We start from the raw sequence: 14,879 nt of genomic DNA, 5'->3' as shown, positions 1-14,879 counted from the left end.
GATGACAGAATCTCTATGAAAAAATCATGTTTCATTGTTTGTTCTTCATTTCCTATGATCAGTAGCATTGATTTTGACAAAGTTCTCCCAAAACCATGAACTGGTTCTATTCTTCATACATCTTTAGTATAAATTTTCTCCCATATGTAACTAACAAACTTAACTTTTTCTATATTCCACATAAATCTTTGGACACGTCACATTTATATTACGTATAACGATAGCATTACTCCTGACCACATAGAATACTGTCACACAATGTTGATGTGTTAATAATAGAAAAAAAAATTCAATAGTCACCATATGGTTAGCATTCAGAATTTATTTTCAGCATCGTTTTTATTTCAATGACACAAAAGCAACAAATTGTTGTCTCTTGTTTACAAAGTTTTCATGCTTGATTTTAACCACATTAAATCCAATGAGTTTATGTTCTAAATTTAAGACTACGGATACATTATTTCATTGTTTCGGTTCCAAAGCTTACTCGTGTCCTAGCCCTTTTTCTTCCCTTGGGATTTCATATTTAATTTTCCTTTTAATTTGCATTGTGATGTTTTCCGTTCATTCCATTATCATGGTTATTGCTATTCTTTGATTTTTGCACTGAATTTGTGGATCACTTTTGTCTGGAGAGTTCTTCTCCTTGCCCTTTTTCATGCTTAGCCCCTTCACCATGTCCCTTTCCATGTTTAGCCCCTTCACCATGTCCCTTTCCATGCTTAGCCCCTTCACCATGTCCCTTTCCATGCTTAGCCCCTTCACCATGTCCCTTTCCATGCTTAGCCCCTTCACCATGTCCCTTTCCATGCTTAGCCCCTTCACCATGTCCCTTTCCATGCTTAGCCCCTTCACCATGTCCCTTTCCATGCTTAGCCCCTTCACCATGTCCCTTTCCATGTTTAGCCCCTTCACCATGCCCCTTTCCATGCTTAGCCCCTTCACCATGTCCCTTTCCATGTTTAGCCCCTTCACCATGCCCCTTTCCATGCTTATCTCCTTCACCATGTTCCTTTCCATGTTTTCCTCCTTTTCTGTGCCTACCCCCATGCTCCTCCTCTTCACCATTGCACTCCCCATTGCAATTTCCTCCTTTACAGCGATCCTTTCGATGACCTGCTCCTTTCTTCCCATGTTTCCCTTTCCTATGACCCTTGCCATGCTCCATCTCATTGTCTTGATCCCTACCATTTTCTTCATCACTTCCATCCCTACTATCTTTTTCTTCTTTTTTCCCAAAAAGTGATTCCTTCAAGTCTTCATTTGCTAAAAAAACAAAGAAAATGTTAAACTTGGGTAAGTCTTTATGAAAGAGCAAAGTATATGCCAAGTCAGAGAAAATAAAAAGATCTAAATGACTGTGTTTAGTGAGAATTTGTCCAAATATCTTATAAGAGTCCCTGATAGAGATGAGCGAGTACTGTTCAGATCAGCCGATCCGAACAGCACGCTCGCATAGAAATGAATGGACGTAGCCGGCACGCGGGGGGTTAAGCGGCCGGCTGCCGTCAAAGCGGAAGTACCAGGTGCATCCATTCATTTCTATGGAGCGTGCTGTTCGGATCGGCTGATCCGAACAGTACTCGCTCATCTCTAGTCCCTGACAATCCTTTTCCTGGTTTAGCCCAATGTGCCAAAGACTGAACATCAATGGGGCCCAAATACCCGACACTGCTCTCAGTCACTGGATACTAGCTTCTTCCGTTTACTGAATCTTATTATCCTTTCAAAACAATAACCTTATTAACTATCTGACTATATACATGAATATATGAGCGTAGAACATACAAGTTAGAATATTATTGAAGAGGTTGTCCAAAATTAGGGAAATAAGGTTGTTACTTGTAATTGAGAGAGTACTTACTGAATACTGGCTTCATACACTTCTTTCCACACATTGTGTTACAACAGCGCATGTTATTGCCACAATCCCCATCCACTGAGCAGTCAGCCAAGGCAGTGAAATTTCTAAAGTGCCCGTGTTTCTTGTGGTGTGAGTGTTTGTGGGAGCATTGTTCTCCATCTTTGCACTCGTGTGAATGCTTGTGCTTGCACTTGTGGTCAAATTTTTCTTTGGTTTCTGGATGAACTTTCATATAATTGTTTGGGCACATTCCATATTTTTTATCTTCCTCTGTAATTTCTGTCAGGAAAAAAAACACTGAATTTTTTTTCATAATAGGCCACTTTTTTTTCTTCAAGATAACGCCTGCGTGAGTGGCAGCCCAATACAGAGCCTCTAAGATGAGAGCAACCTTAACTTTCCTTTTTCACTCTTTTTGTCTGTATCTTCAAGAATCCTCTACTCAAGTACCCTTGCAGTATGAATAGCTAACTATTTGGAATGGAAAAACCTGCGGACTATTTTTCTTTGTGTCCATTGTTTAAGCTTGGAAGATGCCTGCAGTTGGCTGAATGGAGTGTACATGTGGTGGCTTTGTTATAGCTTTGTTGCCATCCCCCACAAGCTAAGAGAGCATAGACAACCAGAGGCAGACAAAGCATGGAGGAGAAACCTGCCTGAAATTGCAGACTCCTTCTTTTAAGAAAATGTTTTGACATCTATTAATTATGCTAGGAAGATGCCTGCGGTCGGCTGAGTGGAATCTCTTCTTCCTGGGGACACGTGGAGACTTTGTTACAGCCTTTGTTACCAGCTATGGAAGAATAATCAGCACCCTGTCTCCCTGGATGGCTTCAGAATTCGTTAGGTGGATAGAACACGTGACAACGGTATGAAGAAAGGAGAAGGGCTTGTGATAAATGATGGTGCACTTTTTTGAGGGAATTTTTATGGTTACGGAAAAATAGTGCTGATGCAAGATATCGAACTAACTAATGTGAGCATGAGATCCTACTACCTACCAAAGGAACTACCACATGTTATCGTCATAGCTGCATATGTCCTCCACCTCTGCAAAAAGCTGATTCTGCCTGTTATGTGTACATGCTGTGCCCCCTCCTTGTGTCCTCCAACTGCGATCGGGCTGTATGATCAACATCACTTCACACAGAGAACTAAATGATCCTGAAGTTTTTTCTTTCTTTTTAGTTGCTATGACTAGTATCTCTCTATCTGTTATGAGCTTGTATGTGTTTCTCTCTTGCTATATGCTACTGTACTATCCATGATACTGTATCACACTGAATTTCCCAATAGTGGGACTATTAAAGGAATATCTTATCTTATCTTACTTTTTCTTTTCATTAGTCTTAGGAATCCCTTGCTTAAACTGCACATGATGTGAATAGAATGTTCTAGTAGCTTTCCTGTAAGGCATTGCTCACAGCATATAGTATATCTGCCTTATATATGTCTATATGTCTTTATCTTTATATGAGATATTATAATAAATAAATATTGTCTTATTAAATAATAATTGACATCAATGTATGCTTACCGTATGGTTTATCATCAACTCCAGTGGCTATTTCTTTATGTATTTGCTCAATTGTTTCCATAGCATTTTCCTCTATAGACAAAAAAATTTGATGTTAACTCTTACAGTCTTACCATAGTTAGGATTATATCTCATAGATACCTTTCACCATTTGTGTTTCTTAAGTACAGACGTGTTCACCCTTACTTTAGCATAAATTTGGTTAAATACAAATATATCAACATGCTAGCAAAACTCATGACAGGTTGCAATTTACAATGCATCAAATGAGTGTCCTCATAGAAACATATGGATTAGACATCATGTGACAGAGTATCAAAAAATCATGTTTTCTCTCTAAACATAGACACACATCTCTGGAAATATTGAACCAAGAATGGAAGATAAGGAAGGACACATCTGTAGGTGTCCTTAAGCCAGAAGTCTCCAATCTAAGATTGATGTAAACTTATAAGGGGTTTTCCTATGAATATAATAAATTTGTAGACAATTAAAATATTAATAAAATTATTTTTGCAAATCTAAATATTTACAAAAATGACACAAAACACATGCGGAATTCTGAACATGTTTAAGTGGTTTTGGCTATGTTTTTTTTGTTAGTGGATATTTTTTCACTGCCATGGAAGAACTTACCAAAGACGGCTTTCATACATTTCTTTCCACAAGGTGTTTCACAGCATTTCATGCCCTTGTCACATGTTCCAGCACCAGAACAACTTTTAAGTTTACTGAAATCTGGAGGGCCATACTTTTCGGTTAACTCTTTCTTCTTCTTCCAAGCATCTGGGTGCTTTTTCAAATATGTTATTGGGCACATGCCGGTGCCATCATCAGAAGCTCCTGCAATGGTAACCAAAGATTAATAAACATTATTTTCAAACTGAAAAAAGATATATAATAGTATAATACGCGCAATGCAAGAGATACGGCGTATTGTATGGTACAAATGGTAGCGGTCAACGATGGCCTTACAATGGGGGCCCTATGCATAAATAAATAATAATACTTTAAAAATATAAGAAAAAAAAAGCTTCTCTGTGACATTGGAACATAATCTTCTACCTCATGCAAGACATGCACAACCAGTCACGTTGCATACAGCAAATTGCACTTGAATCTTTCTTATGCAGAAGGATAGAAGATGTGTGCAAGTCATGGCAGAACCTGAGACAGAAACATGATGTGGGTTCTGATTAAGGATACCCTCCCAAAACTTCCATACATCTTATGTACAGACAGGGGATGTCCTATGCAGGACATTGCAAGAGCTCAACCAAATTATCAACCAAAAGTATCCTCTGTGATATTCATTCCTGCAGTTTTGTAATTCTGTACAAAAATAATTCTTAGACAATTAGACAATTGGATGGGCCAATGGTCACTTGAATGAGGACACAAAATATTACACAGTTATATCTGTACTTATTATTATAACCCTATTATGATAATGAGATAACTCTGCTGAGACTGTCCCAATCTACACAGTAAAGTTTAAAACTGAGCTGCAGAAAACAGGAAGTGATAGCCGGCTAAGTGTGGATGTAAAGTGTCAAAAAAACATATTCCATAGATTAAATTGTCATTTTTTGATGATATCGTAGAACCTCTTTAAAATGCTGATAATATTGTAAGGTTTGGTAATATTGCAATGTTCTTACCATCAATTGATGCACTTGCAGCAGCGACAAACAGCAGGGTGACAAGAATTTCAGTCCTCATTTTGGTTGCTTTGCTCCTAGTCCAGCTGTGGAAACAAAGATGAAGACATACACTCAGCCTGACAAGCCTGATTTTATACAAAATTCAGAAGGTTACGTCAATGGACCAGTCCCTTAGTTGTGGATTAAAAAATTATTCTGCTTCAATAAGTTTTGAATGACGACTGTTTGTGACCTTTTCATGCAGTCGTTATTGTTATCTGTGCAATGTGATATGTCTGATGGATATGTAACCAAAAACCTATCACTGCTGCGGAGGTGATTATTAAAACCCAGGGGCTTATTACAATTTATAGCATAATGCCCTTATCTTAAAGGGGTTGTCCAGGTTAAACTTTTAAAGTTCATATACATTGAGTGCACTGAAAAAAATGAAAACGCCCCCCAAACATACACAACTGTTCCAGTGGCTCCATTGTTGTTCTGCGGGTCCTGGTTAGTTTGCTCTCCCAGGTCTCTTCTGGCATTGTGTTGAGGCCAATGATTGGCCTCAGTGGTCACATGATGCCTGAGGGTAATCAACAGCCTAAGCAGGCCTTAGGAAGAGGACCCATGATGTCAGCAACATTCAGTCCCTTCGCTGATTGGCTTGAGTGGTCACGTGACTGCTGAGGCTAATCAGCGGCTTAAGCACAACGCCGGTAGAAGCCACGGGAACAGATGACATGGGAGGGGCGGGAGGACACTGGGACATCAGGGACATGTGAGTATATATTTGTTTTATTTTTTTTTCACTGCCCCCAGCTTATTTATACTTTGCAAGGGTTGTCCATTTTTTGCCTGGACAACCCCTTTAAGAAAGTGCATAGTGCCTGTATGAAGACACATTGAGACACTAGGGGGAGTTTATCACTTGTGCTATGCCAGAAAACTGGTGACGTGGGATGATACTGAAGCATAAGCTTGGTGTACAGCTCTTTCTCGCACCACACACGGCATTCACATTATGTGACTAGTTTCCTGGCATGAGTTAGAATTTAAATTTACAGCAGTATGTCCTTGATAAATCTCTTATCCCTGCACCAGTTGGGCCATTCATTAAGACTGGTGTATGATATGCCAGTTTTAATAAATTTGCCCCACTATGAACCATAATACTATGGCATCCTGTAAAATGCAGGAAGTGATGAACATAGACATGACAATCAGTCAGGCAAAAACTAAATTACAGAAAACATGCAAAAGCCTATATACAATTAATAATATCATTCTTTCATCAGCAGGTTTTTCTGGCTGTGTTTCGAAATATTCACATCTGCACATACCTGTGCAATCATCATCATAGGATCCTTTAATATTAATTAAGGATTAATAAAAATAAAAAAAATGAAGAAAAAAAATTTCACTCAATGCATTACTTTGGGGGCTTATGTATAATAATGATAATGATAATAATAATAAATACTTCAATAGAACATATATGAAAAGTCAATTATTCCTTCAATGCTGATCAACAACTGAGGTAAGTTAGGAGACCAAGGTTGAAACCTGTAACGCATGTATGGTTTTCAGCAGGACTAAGAGAGTAATGAGAGTTTTATCTGTAAGTCACCCAGACTGACCATTTCATATCAAAGCGTTTGTCTCCAAATACACCGTGAGAAAGTATTTTTTCGGAGTTGAATGTCTGGTGAAGCATCTCAGATAGTTCCTGAAATGTTGGAATTGTTGGAGATTTCCATTTTTTAAGTAGAGCCAAAGTAGCTGAGAGAAGGCTCTGGCTAATAATTATTCTAAATTCCAATGGGTAGGTATGTGTATTCAGGGGCATGGAGAAATTGATGAGCTCATGATGGAAGAGAACCAATGGAATACTTAATGCCAATATCTGTATAGGTGAGGACATGACCATAGTATGTGAAGGAGAGATCCTTTTTCATGACAACCTTTCTAGAAATCCCCTAAGGACTGAAGGAACATGCACTTAATGCTCTTAGGGGTGTAGTATCAGCGTAGAAGGATTTTGCACTAACTGTGTGATTCAATATGAGTCAAAGTCTTGTACCTATTAGCATGCCACCAGTCTCTAAGTATGGAGAGGTGGGAGACAATAGAGTAGTCATGCGTGTTGGGCATTCCCAGGCCACCCAGTCCTTTTTTCTAGAGCACAGAAGTCTGGGTATTTTGTGGTTCCAAATTAATTTATTAATCAAAGCAATGACTTTCTGGAGGAACATGTGGGTGGAGCTAAGGATATTGTGCTGAATAAATTTAGAAGAATCAGGAGTATCAGCATCTGAAAGATGGACGCCCTGCCAAGTCAAGATAAACCATATTTCCCTGTTGTCCTACAGCAGCACAATATGGGGAGGCTTGTGCTACTGTTAGGACTAAGGGAACACAGATAATCTACATAATCAATGATTTGTATAAGCCTTAAAGTCTTTTTCAGTGTCAGAGATGTGGCATCAGGTCTATAGATTGAGTAAGAGATGCAATGTGGTTTGTCAATGATAGTATGCTATCGTCAGTGTAAAGAGAAGTCAGATGGGATGATCTCGCTTATCAAGTCATGTTGTTTGAGTGCCTGTGGCAGTGGTTCAATAGTCAATAAGAAAATAAATGGTGACAATGGACATCCCTGTCTTGTGCCACTTTGAATGTCAAAACTGTCCAATATTATCCCATATCTGAAAACTGTAGCCGAAAAAGAAGTGTATAAGTTTAACATTGTGTTTGGTATAGTTTCTGGAAACTCAAACCTCTCCAGAACTGAGATTAATTTGGTCGAACACCTTTTCGGGGTCCAGGGCGATCAACAGTGAAAGAATATGGTTTCTCTCTATTATGTCCACCAGGTATAAGATACGTCTACTGTTATCTGGAGCTTGACTAATTCCACTTGTTCGGCACGAATCAGGTCTGGTAGTATTGGAGCCAAACACAAGGCTAGTATCACAGTACAACTTAATATCAGTAGTTAATGAAATTGGCATAAAATTCTGTGGAGAATCTGTTGCTTTACTGGGCTTTGAAAAGGTTATACTTAATTCTGTTACAGACTTTTTAGAAAGGGGAAACCCCAACATTGCACAATTGCAAAAGATCAAGAGGAAATGGTCAAGGATATGCTGATATTGTATAAGGTATTCATTGGCATTCATTTTTTTGCCAGCACTGTAATAACAGAGTCACGTCCACCAGAAAAAGGTTAATGCGTGAGTTAGTACAATGGACTGAGGAAAAATGAGTGAAGTCTTTCTCAGAGATGTGTTGTGCATCCCGGATATCAAACAGGTCTTCTCTAAAAGAGAACTGCGAGAGGCATGGGGTGTCTGTTGGGACTAGTGGTGTCCATAGTGACACACGGAACTGTTTCTGTATTCCCATAAATCTTTACACACTCTGCATTTATGTTATGAATACCTATAGCATTACTCCTGATCACATAGAATATTGACACAAAATGTTCAAGTGTTAATAACAGAAAAAAAATTCAATCGTCACCATATGGTTAGCATTCAGAATTTATTTTCAGCATCACTTTTATTTCATTGACACAAAAGCAACAAATTGTTGTCTCTTGTTTACAAAGTTTTCATTCTTGATTTTTAACCACATAAAATCCAATGGGTTTACGTGCCAAATATAAGATTACAGATAGATTATTTCATTGTTTAGGTTCAGAAGCTTACTCATATCTTATCCCCTTTTCTTCCTTTGGGATTTCCCTTTTCATTTTCCTTTCAATTTGCATTGTGATGTTTTCCGTTCATTCCATTATCATGGTTATTGCTATTCTTTGATTTTTGCATTGAATTTTTGGATCGCTTTTGTCTGGAGAGTTCTTCTCCTTGCCCTTTTCCATGTTTAGCCCCTTCAGCATGTCCCTTACCATGCTTAGCTCCTTCACCATGCCCCTTACCATGTTTTGACCCTTCACCATGCCCCTTTCCATGCTTAGCCCCTTCACCCTGCCCCTTACCATGTTTAGCCCCTTCACCATGCCCCTTACCATGTTTAGCCCCTTCACCATGCCCCTTTCCATGCTTAGCTCCTTCACCATGTTCCTTCCCATGTTTTCCTCCTTTTCTGTGCCTACCCCCATGCTCCTCCTCTTCACCATTGCACTCCCCATTGCAATCTCCTCCTTTACACCGATCCTTTCGATGACCTGCTCCTTTCTTTCCATGTTTCCCTTTCCTATGACCCTTGCCATGCGCCATCTCATTGTCTTGATCCCTACCCTTTTCTTTATCTCTTCCATCCCTACTATCTTTTTCTTCTTTTTTCCCAAAAAGTGATTCCTTCAAGTCTTCATTTGCTAAAAAAAACAAAGAACATGTTAAACTCATGAATATATGAGCGTAGAACTTTCAAGTTACAATATTATTGAAAAGGTTGTAAAAAATTAGGGAAATAAGGTTGTTACTTGTAATTGAGAGAGTACTCACTGAATACTGGCTTCATACACTTCTTTCCGCATATTGTGTTACAACAGCGCGTGTTATTGCCACAATCCCCATCCACCGAGCAGTCAGCCAAGGCAGTGAAATTTCTAAAGTGCCCATGTTTCTTGTGGTGTGAGTGTTTGTGGGAGCATTGTTCTCCATCTTTGCACTCGTGTGAATGCTTGTGCTTGCACTTGTGGTCAAATTTTTCTTTGGTTTCTGGATGAACTTTCATATAATTGTTTGGGCACATTCCATATTTTTTATCTTCCTCTGTAATTTCTGTTAGGAAAAAAACACAGAAAAATAATATATATATATGTACTCTTTTTGTCTGAATCTTCAAGTATCCTCTACTCAAGTACCCTTTCAGTATGAATAGCTAACTATTTGGAATGGAAAAATCTGCGGACTATTTTTCTTTGTGTCCATTGTTTAAGCTTGGAAGATGACTGCAGTTGGCTGAATGGAGTGTACATGTGGTGGTTTTGTTATAGCCTTGTTACCACCACTTCACAAGTACATATGGTGGCTTTGTTGTAGCCTTGTGTTACGGTCAGCAGGGTTTATTAAAAAAAACTAAACAAACAAAAACCCTGCGGAGCCCAACTGGACTCTGAACTGCTACAACACCCTAGTGTGAACATGATCTGGCAGTTAGTGTCACTGCCAGCTAACTACACTAACGGGGTGTGCTCTGTTTAAATCATAGAGTACTCTGAGCAGCTGCTATAATAAACAAAACTGTCTAGCCAGAACTCCTGGACTAGGCAGAGACCAACTAACCAGTGTGTGCAATCAGTCCCACACTACTCACAAGGCAGCTTGCTGCCCAACTAACAATGGCCTTACTGACTTGGGGACAATTTCTAGCTAAGGCCAACTAAGTTTGTTTACACACAACACACAAGGCAGCTTACTGCCCATTTAGCAATGAGATTTCTATCTCAGGGGAAATTACTAAGGCCAGCTAAATATTTGTTCACACTGGAACCCAAGCACATTCACACACATATCACAAATGAGGTTTGAGGATTGAGATTTGATCTTAGAGTGCCGGGCGTCCAGACCAGCCCCCTTAAATAGGGAAGGGGTGGTCACAAGCATAAAGCCCAGCTGCCCATGCCAAGCGTACATTGATCGACACCCCAGTCAGTCAGACAGTCGACTATGCCCGGCTGCTGCAAAGGGAATTAACTATGAATGCTGGACTGTGCAGTGGAACAGGCTGCATCTCCCAAATCATGGCCGCACTTGCTGCACAATCCTAACACATAGTTACCATTCCCCACGAGCTAAGGGAGCATGGACAACCAGAGGAAGACAAAGCATGGAGGAGAAACCTGCCTGAAATTGCAGACTCCTCCTTTCAAGAAAATGTTTTGAAATCCGTTAATTATGCTTGGAAGATGCCTGAGGTCGGCTGAGTGGAATTTCTTCTTCCTGGGGACACTTGGAGGCTTTGTTACCGCCTTTGTTACCAGCTTTTCCCCAGGAGTTAAGGAAGCATGGCAAAAGAGCAAATAGTATGGAAGAACAATCAGCACCCTGTCTCCCTGGATGGCTTTGGAATTCGTTAGGTGGATAGAACACGTGACGACGGTATGAAGAAAGGAGGAGGGCTTGTATGTGTTTCTCTCTTGCTTTAATACTATTGTACTATCCATGATACTGTATCACACTGAATTTCCCCATGGTGGGACTATTAAAGGATTATCTTATCTTACGTTTTCTTTTCATTAGTTTTTGGAATCCCTTGCTTAAACTGCACATGATGAGAAAAAGTTCTAGTAGCTTTCCCGTAAGGCATTGCTCACATCATATAGTATATCTACTTTATATATGTCTATATGTCTTTATATGAGATATTATAAAAAATAAATATTTTCTTATTAAATAATTGACATAAATGTATGCTTACCGTATGGTTTATTGTCAACTCCAGTGGCTATTTCTTTATGTATTTGCTCTATTGTTTCCATACCATTTTCCTCTATAGACAAAAATATGAGATGTTAACTCTTACAATTTTACCATAGTTAGGATTATATCTCATAGATACTGTGGGGAATCGCTCAGGTAAATGCTTGTAGCAGTGCAGGAAACAGGGACACAGACACTGGATTGCGCACAAGTTCAGGCTTTATTCACATGTAGCGCATACACTGCTCTTGCAAAGCCACAGGATAAACAAAAAGAAAATCCTTCTCGGCTGAGAAAACTAACTTAAACATAAGGAAACTTTTCCCTGACTATACAGGAGATTGCACTACAACGGACCTTTTACCCTTTAGAAGGTCCGTCAGGGGAGAAGATACTGTGGCAAAGTTGGGTATAAACCACCTGTAATACCCAACAATGCCCAGGAATGACCTAACTTGTTTGGTGCTCAGAGGTCGAGACCATTCCCGGATAGCGTCGACCTTGTTGACCTGGGGTTTGATTATACCACGGCCGATCACATACCCCAAATAGCATTTCTCCTCCATCCCCAAAGTAAACTTTTTGGGATTGGCAGTAAGACTGGCTGCTCTCAAAGAATCCACTACAGCTTGTACCTTGGACAAATGACTCTCCCAGTCATTGCTGAAAATGATGATGTCATCCAGATACGCTGAGGCATACTTTCTATGAGGTTTCAACACTATGTCCATTAACCGTTGGAATGTAGCTGGGGCCCCATGGAGCCCGAACGGTAACACGACAGTGTAAAAGTCCCTCAGGAGTGATAAAGGCAGTCTTTTCTTTGGCGCTGTCAGGGGTACCTGCCAATATCCCTTAGTGAGATCAAGCGTAAAGAAGTACCGGGTCCCTCCCAGCCTCTCAATAAGTTTGTCTACCCAAGGCATGGAGTAGGCATCAAACTTAGACACCTCATTTAGTTTCCTGTAGTCATTGCAGAAATGCAATGTCCCATCTGGTTTGGGTGCTAGAACAATAGGACTGGCCCATTCACTTTTGGACTCCTCAATGACTCCTAATTTTAACATTTTCTGCACCTCCCCTGAAATGGCTTGTCGGCGACCCTCGGGGACCCGGTAAGGCCTCATCCGCACTTTCACATGGGGCTCAGTAACAATATCATGCTTGATTAGAGATGTACGCCCGGGTTGCTCAGAGAACACATCTGTATTCCTAGCTACAAACTCTTTGCACTCTTGTTGCTGTTTTTTTTGCGAGGGTCTCTGATATTCCTACCTCTGCTGCTACCTGTGTATTCCCAACTACAGCCTGTGGGGATTTCACGGGAGACAGTTTAGCTGGAGACCTTTCTGTAAGCAGACTTTCTCTGTCTTTCCACGCCTTTAGCAGGTTTACATGATAAACCTGTTCAGGTTTTCTCCTACTTGGCTGACAAACCTTGTAGTTTACTTCCCCTATCATTTCCATTACCTCATAGGGGCCTTGCCATTTGGCAAGAAACTTACTCTCCACTGTGGGAATGAGTACAAGTACTCGGTCACTGGGTTTAAGGGTCCTTACTAGAGATGAGCGAGTACTATTCGAAACGGCAGTTTGAAACAGCACTCACCCATAGGAATGAATGGACGTAGCTGGCAAGCAGGGGGTTAAGCGGCAGGACGCTGGCCCCGTCTGTGTGCCGGCCGGCTCCATTCATTGCTATGGGTGCGTGCTATTCAAAACGGCCATTTCGAATAGTACTCACTCATCTCTAGTCTTTACCCTTGCCGACTTATTGTAAACACGGCTCTGAGCCTTTTGGGCCTCCTGCAGATGTTCTCTAACCATGGGCATGACTGCCGCTATCCTGTCCTGCTTACCAGCAATATGTTCAATAACACTTTTGTGGGGGGTGGGTTCTTGCTCCCACGTCTCTTTGGCAATGTCCAAGAGACCCCTAGGATGTCTGCCGTAAACCAACTCGAAAGGGGAAAACCCAGTGGAAGTCTGCAGTACCTCACGGATGGCAAACATCAAATAGGGTAACAAAACATCCCAGTCTTTTCCATCCTTGCTTACCACCTTTTTCAGCATATTTTTTAAGGTTTTGTTGAACCGTTCTACTAACCCGTCTGTCTGGGGATGGTAAACAGATGTACGCAACTGTTTGATATTAAAAAGTTTACACAATTCCCTGGTGACTTTAGACATGAACGGGGTACCCTGATCTGTGAGGATCTCCTTGGGTAGTCCCACTCGGCAAAGCATGGCGAACAACTCTTTGGCTATCAATTTTGCTGACGTGTGCCGTAGAGGGATGGCTTCAGGATATCGGATAGCATAGTCCATGACTACCAGAATATGCTGTGTAGACAATTATTAATACAATTATTTTTGAAAATCTAAATATTTACAAAAATGACACAAAACACATGCAGAATTCTGAACATTTTTAAGTGGTTTTGGCTATGATTTTTTGTTAGTGGATATTTTTTCACCGTTAAGTCAATGGGAGTGACATAAGGCATCGATTGCCATGGAAGAACTTACCGAAGACGGCTTTCATACATTTCTTTCCACAAGGTGTTTCACAGCATTTCATGCCCTTGTCACACGCTTGATCACCAGAACAACTTTTAAGTTTACTGAAATCTGGAGGACCATACTTTTCGGTTAACTCTTTCTTCTTCTTCCAAGCATCTGGGTGCTTTTTCAAATATGTTATTGGGCACATGCCGGTGCCATCCTCAGAAGCTCCTTTAATGTTAATCAAAGATTTAAAAAAATTTATTCTTGAAATTAAAAAAGATACATAATAGTATAATACGCGCTATGCAAAAGATACATTGTATTGTACAAACGGTAGCAGTCAATGAGAGCCTTACAATGGGGGCCTATGCATAAACAATAATACTTTACATATATATATATAAGAAAAAGTGATTGTATGGTGCGAAGCTTCTCCATGACATTGGATCATAATCTTCTGCCTCATACAAGACATGCACAACCAGTCACGTTGAATACAGCAATTTTGGTAAATTGCACTTGAAACTTTCCTATGTAGAAGGATAGAAGATGTTTTTGATGATATTGTAGAACCTCTTTAAAATGCTGGTAATATCGCAATGTTCTTACCATCAATTGATGCACTTGCAGCAGAGACAAACAGCAGGGTGACAAGAATTTCAGTCCTCATTTTGGTTCCTTAGCTCCTAGTCCAGCTGTGGAAACAAAGATGAAGACATAACTCAGCCTGACAAGCCTCATTTTATACAAAATTCAGAAGGTTACGTCAATGGGCCGGTCCCTTAGTTGTAGATTAAAAAATTATTTTGCTTCAATAATTTTTGAATGACGATTGTTTGTGACCTTTTCATGTAGTAGTTATCTGTGCAATGTGATATGTTTGATGGATATGTAACCAAAAACCTATCACTGCTGCGGTGATTATTAAAACCCAG

At 40.1% G+C, this 14,879-nt stretch overlaps 2 protein-coding genes across 2 annotated transcripts; both read right to left on the bottom strand.

The window, feature by feature from the left end:
* Positions 1-384: 384 nt before the first annotated feature.
* On the bottom strand, positions 385-5,157 carry LOC142183492 (uncharacterized). Its single transcript, XM_075258596.1, has 5 exons — positions 5,063-5,157; positions 4,038-4,244; positions 3,402-3,473; positions 1,865-2,143; positions 385-1,266 (listed from the first exon to the last, which is right to left on the bottom strand). The coding sequence occupies exons 1-5, from the start codon at positions 5,121-5,123 to the stop codon at positions 620-622; spliced, it is 1,266 nt and encodes a 421-aa protein (XP_075114697.1). The 5' UTR covers positions 5,124-5,157; the 3' UTR covers positions 385-619.
* Positions 5,158-8,648: 3,491 nt separating this feature from the next.
* LOC142182807 (uncharacterized) lies at positions 8,649-14,653 on the bottom strand. Its single transcript, XM_075257562.1, has 6 exons — positions 14,554-14,653; positions 13,966-14,172; positions 11,435-11,506; positions 9,517-9,795; positions 9,006-9,386; positions 8,649-8,915 (listed from the first exon to the last, which is right to left on the bottom strand). Exons 1-6 carry the CDS (start codon positions 14,612-14,614, stop codon positions 8,809-8,811), a joined length of 1,107 nt encoding a protein of 368 aa, XP_075113663.1. The 5' UTR covers positions 14,615-14,653; the 3' UTR covers positions 8,649-8,808.
* Between the last annotated feature and the right edge of the window lie 226 nt (positions 14,654-14,879).

This window comes from Leptodactylus fuscus, chromosome 10, assembly GCF_031893055.1.
Source record: "Leptodactylus fuscus isolate aLepFus1 chromosome 10, aLepFus1.hap2, whole genome shotgun sequence".
NCBI classification, from domain to species: domain Eukaryota; kingdom Metazoa; phylum Chordata; class Amphibia; order Anura; family Leptodactylidae; genus Leptodactylus; species Leptodactylus fuscus.
Note: the sequence above shows the minus strand (reverse complement) of the source record. Positions and strands in the feature narration are given on the sequence as shown.

Coding starts and splice junctions, on each gene's coding strand:
- LOC142182807 (XM_075257562.1), bottom strand. CDS start 14,614: ATGAGGACTGAAATTCTTGTCACCCTGCTGTTTGTCTCTGCTGCAAGT. Junction 14,173..14,553: donor TGCAAGTGCATCAATTGATG/GTAAGAACATTG, acceptor TTAACATTAAAG/GAGCTTCTGAGGATGGCACC. Junction 11,507..13,965: donor ATGTATGAAAGCCGTCTTCG/GTAAGTTCTTCC, acceptor TTTTGTCTATAG/AGGAAAATGGTATGGAAACA.
- LOC142183492 (XM_075258596.1), bottom strand. CDS start 5,123: ATGAGGACTGAAATTCTTGTCACCCTGCTGTTTGTCGCTGCTGCAAGT. Junction 4,245..5,062: donor TGCAAGTGCATCAATTGATG/GTAAGAACATTG, acceptor TTACCATTGCAG/GAGCTTCTGATGATGGCACC. Junction 2,144..3,401: donor AGTTGATGATAAACCATACG/GTAAGCATACAT, acceptor TTTTCCTGACAG/AAATTACAGAGGAAGATAAA.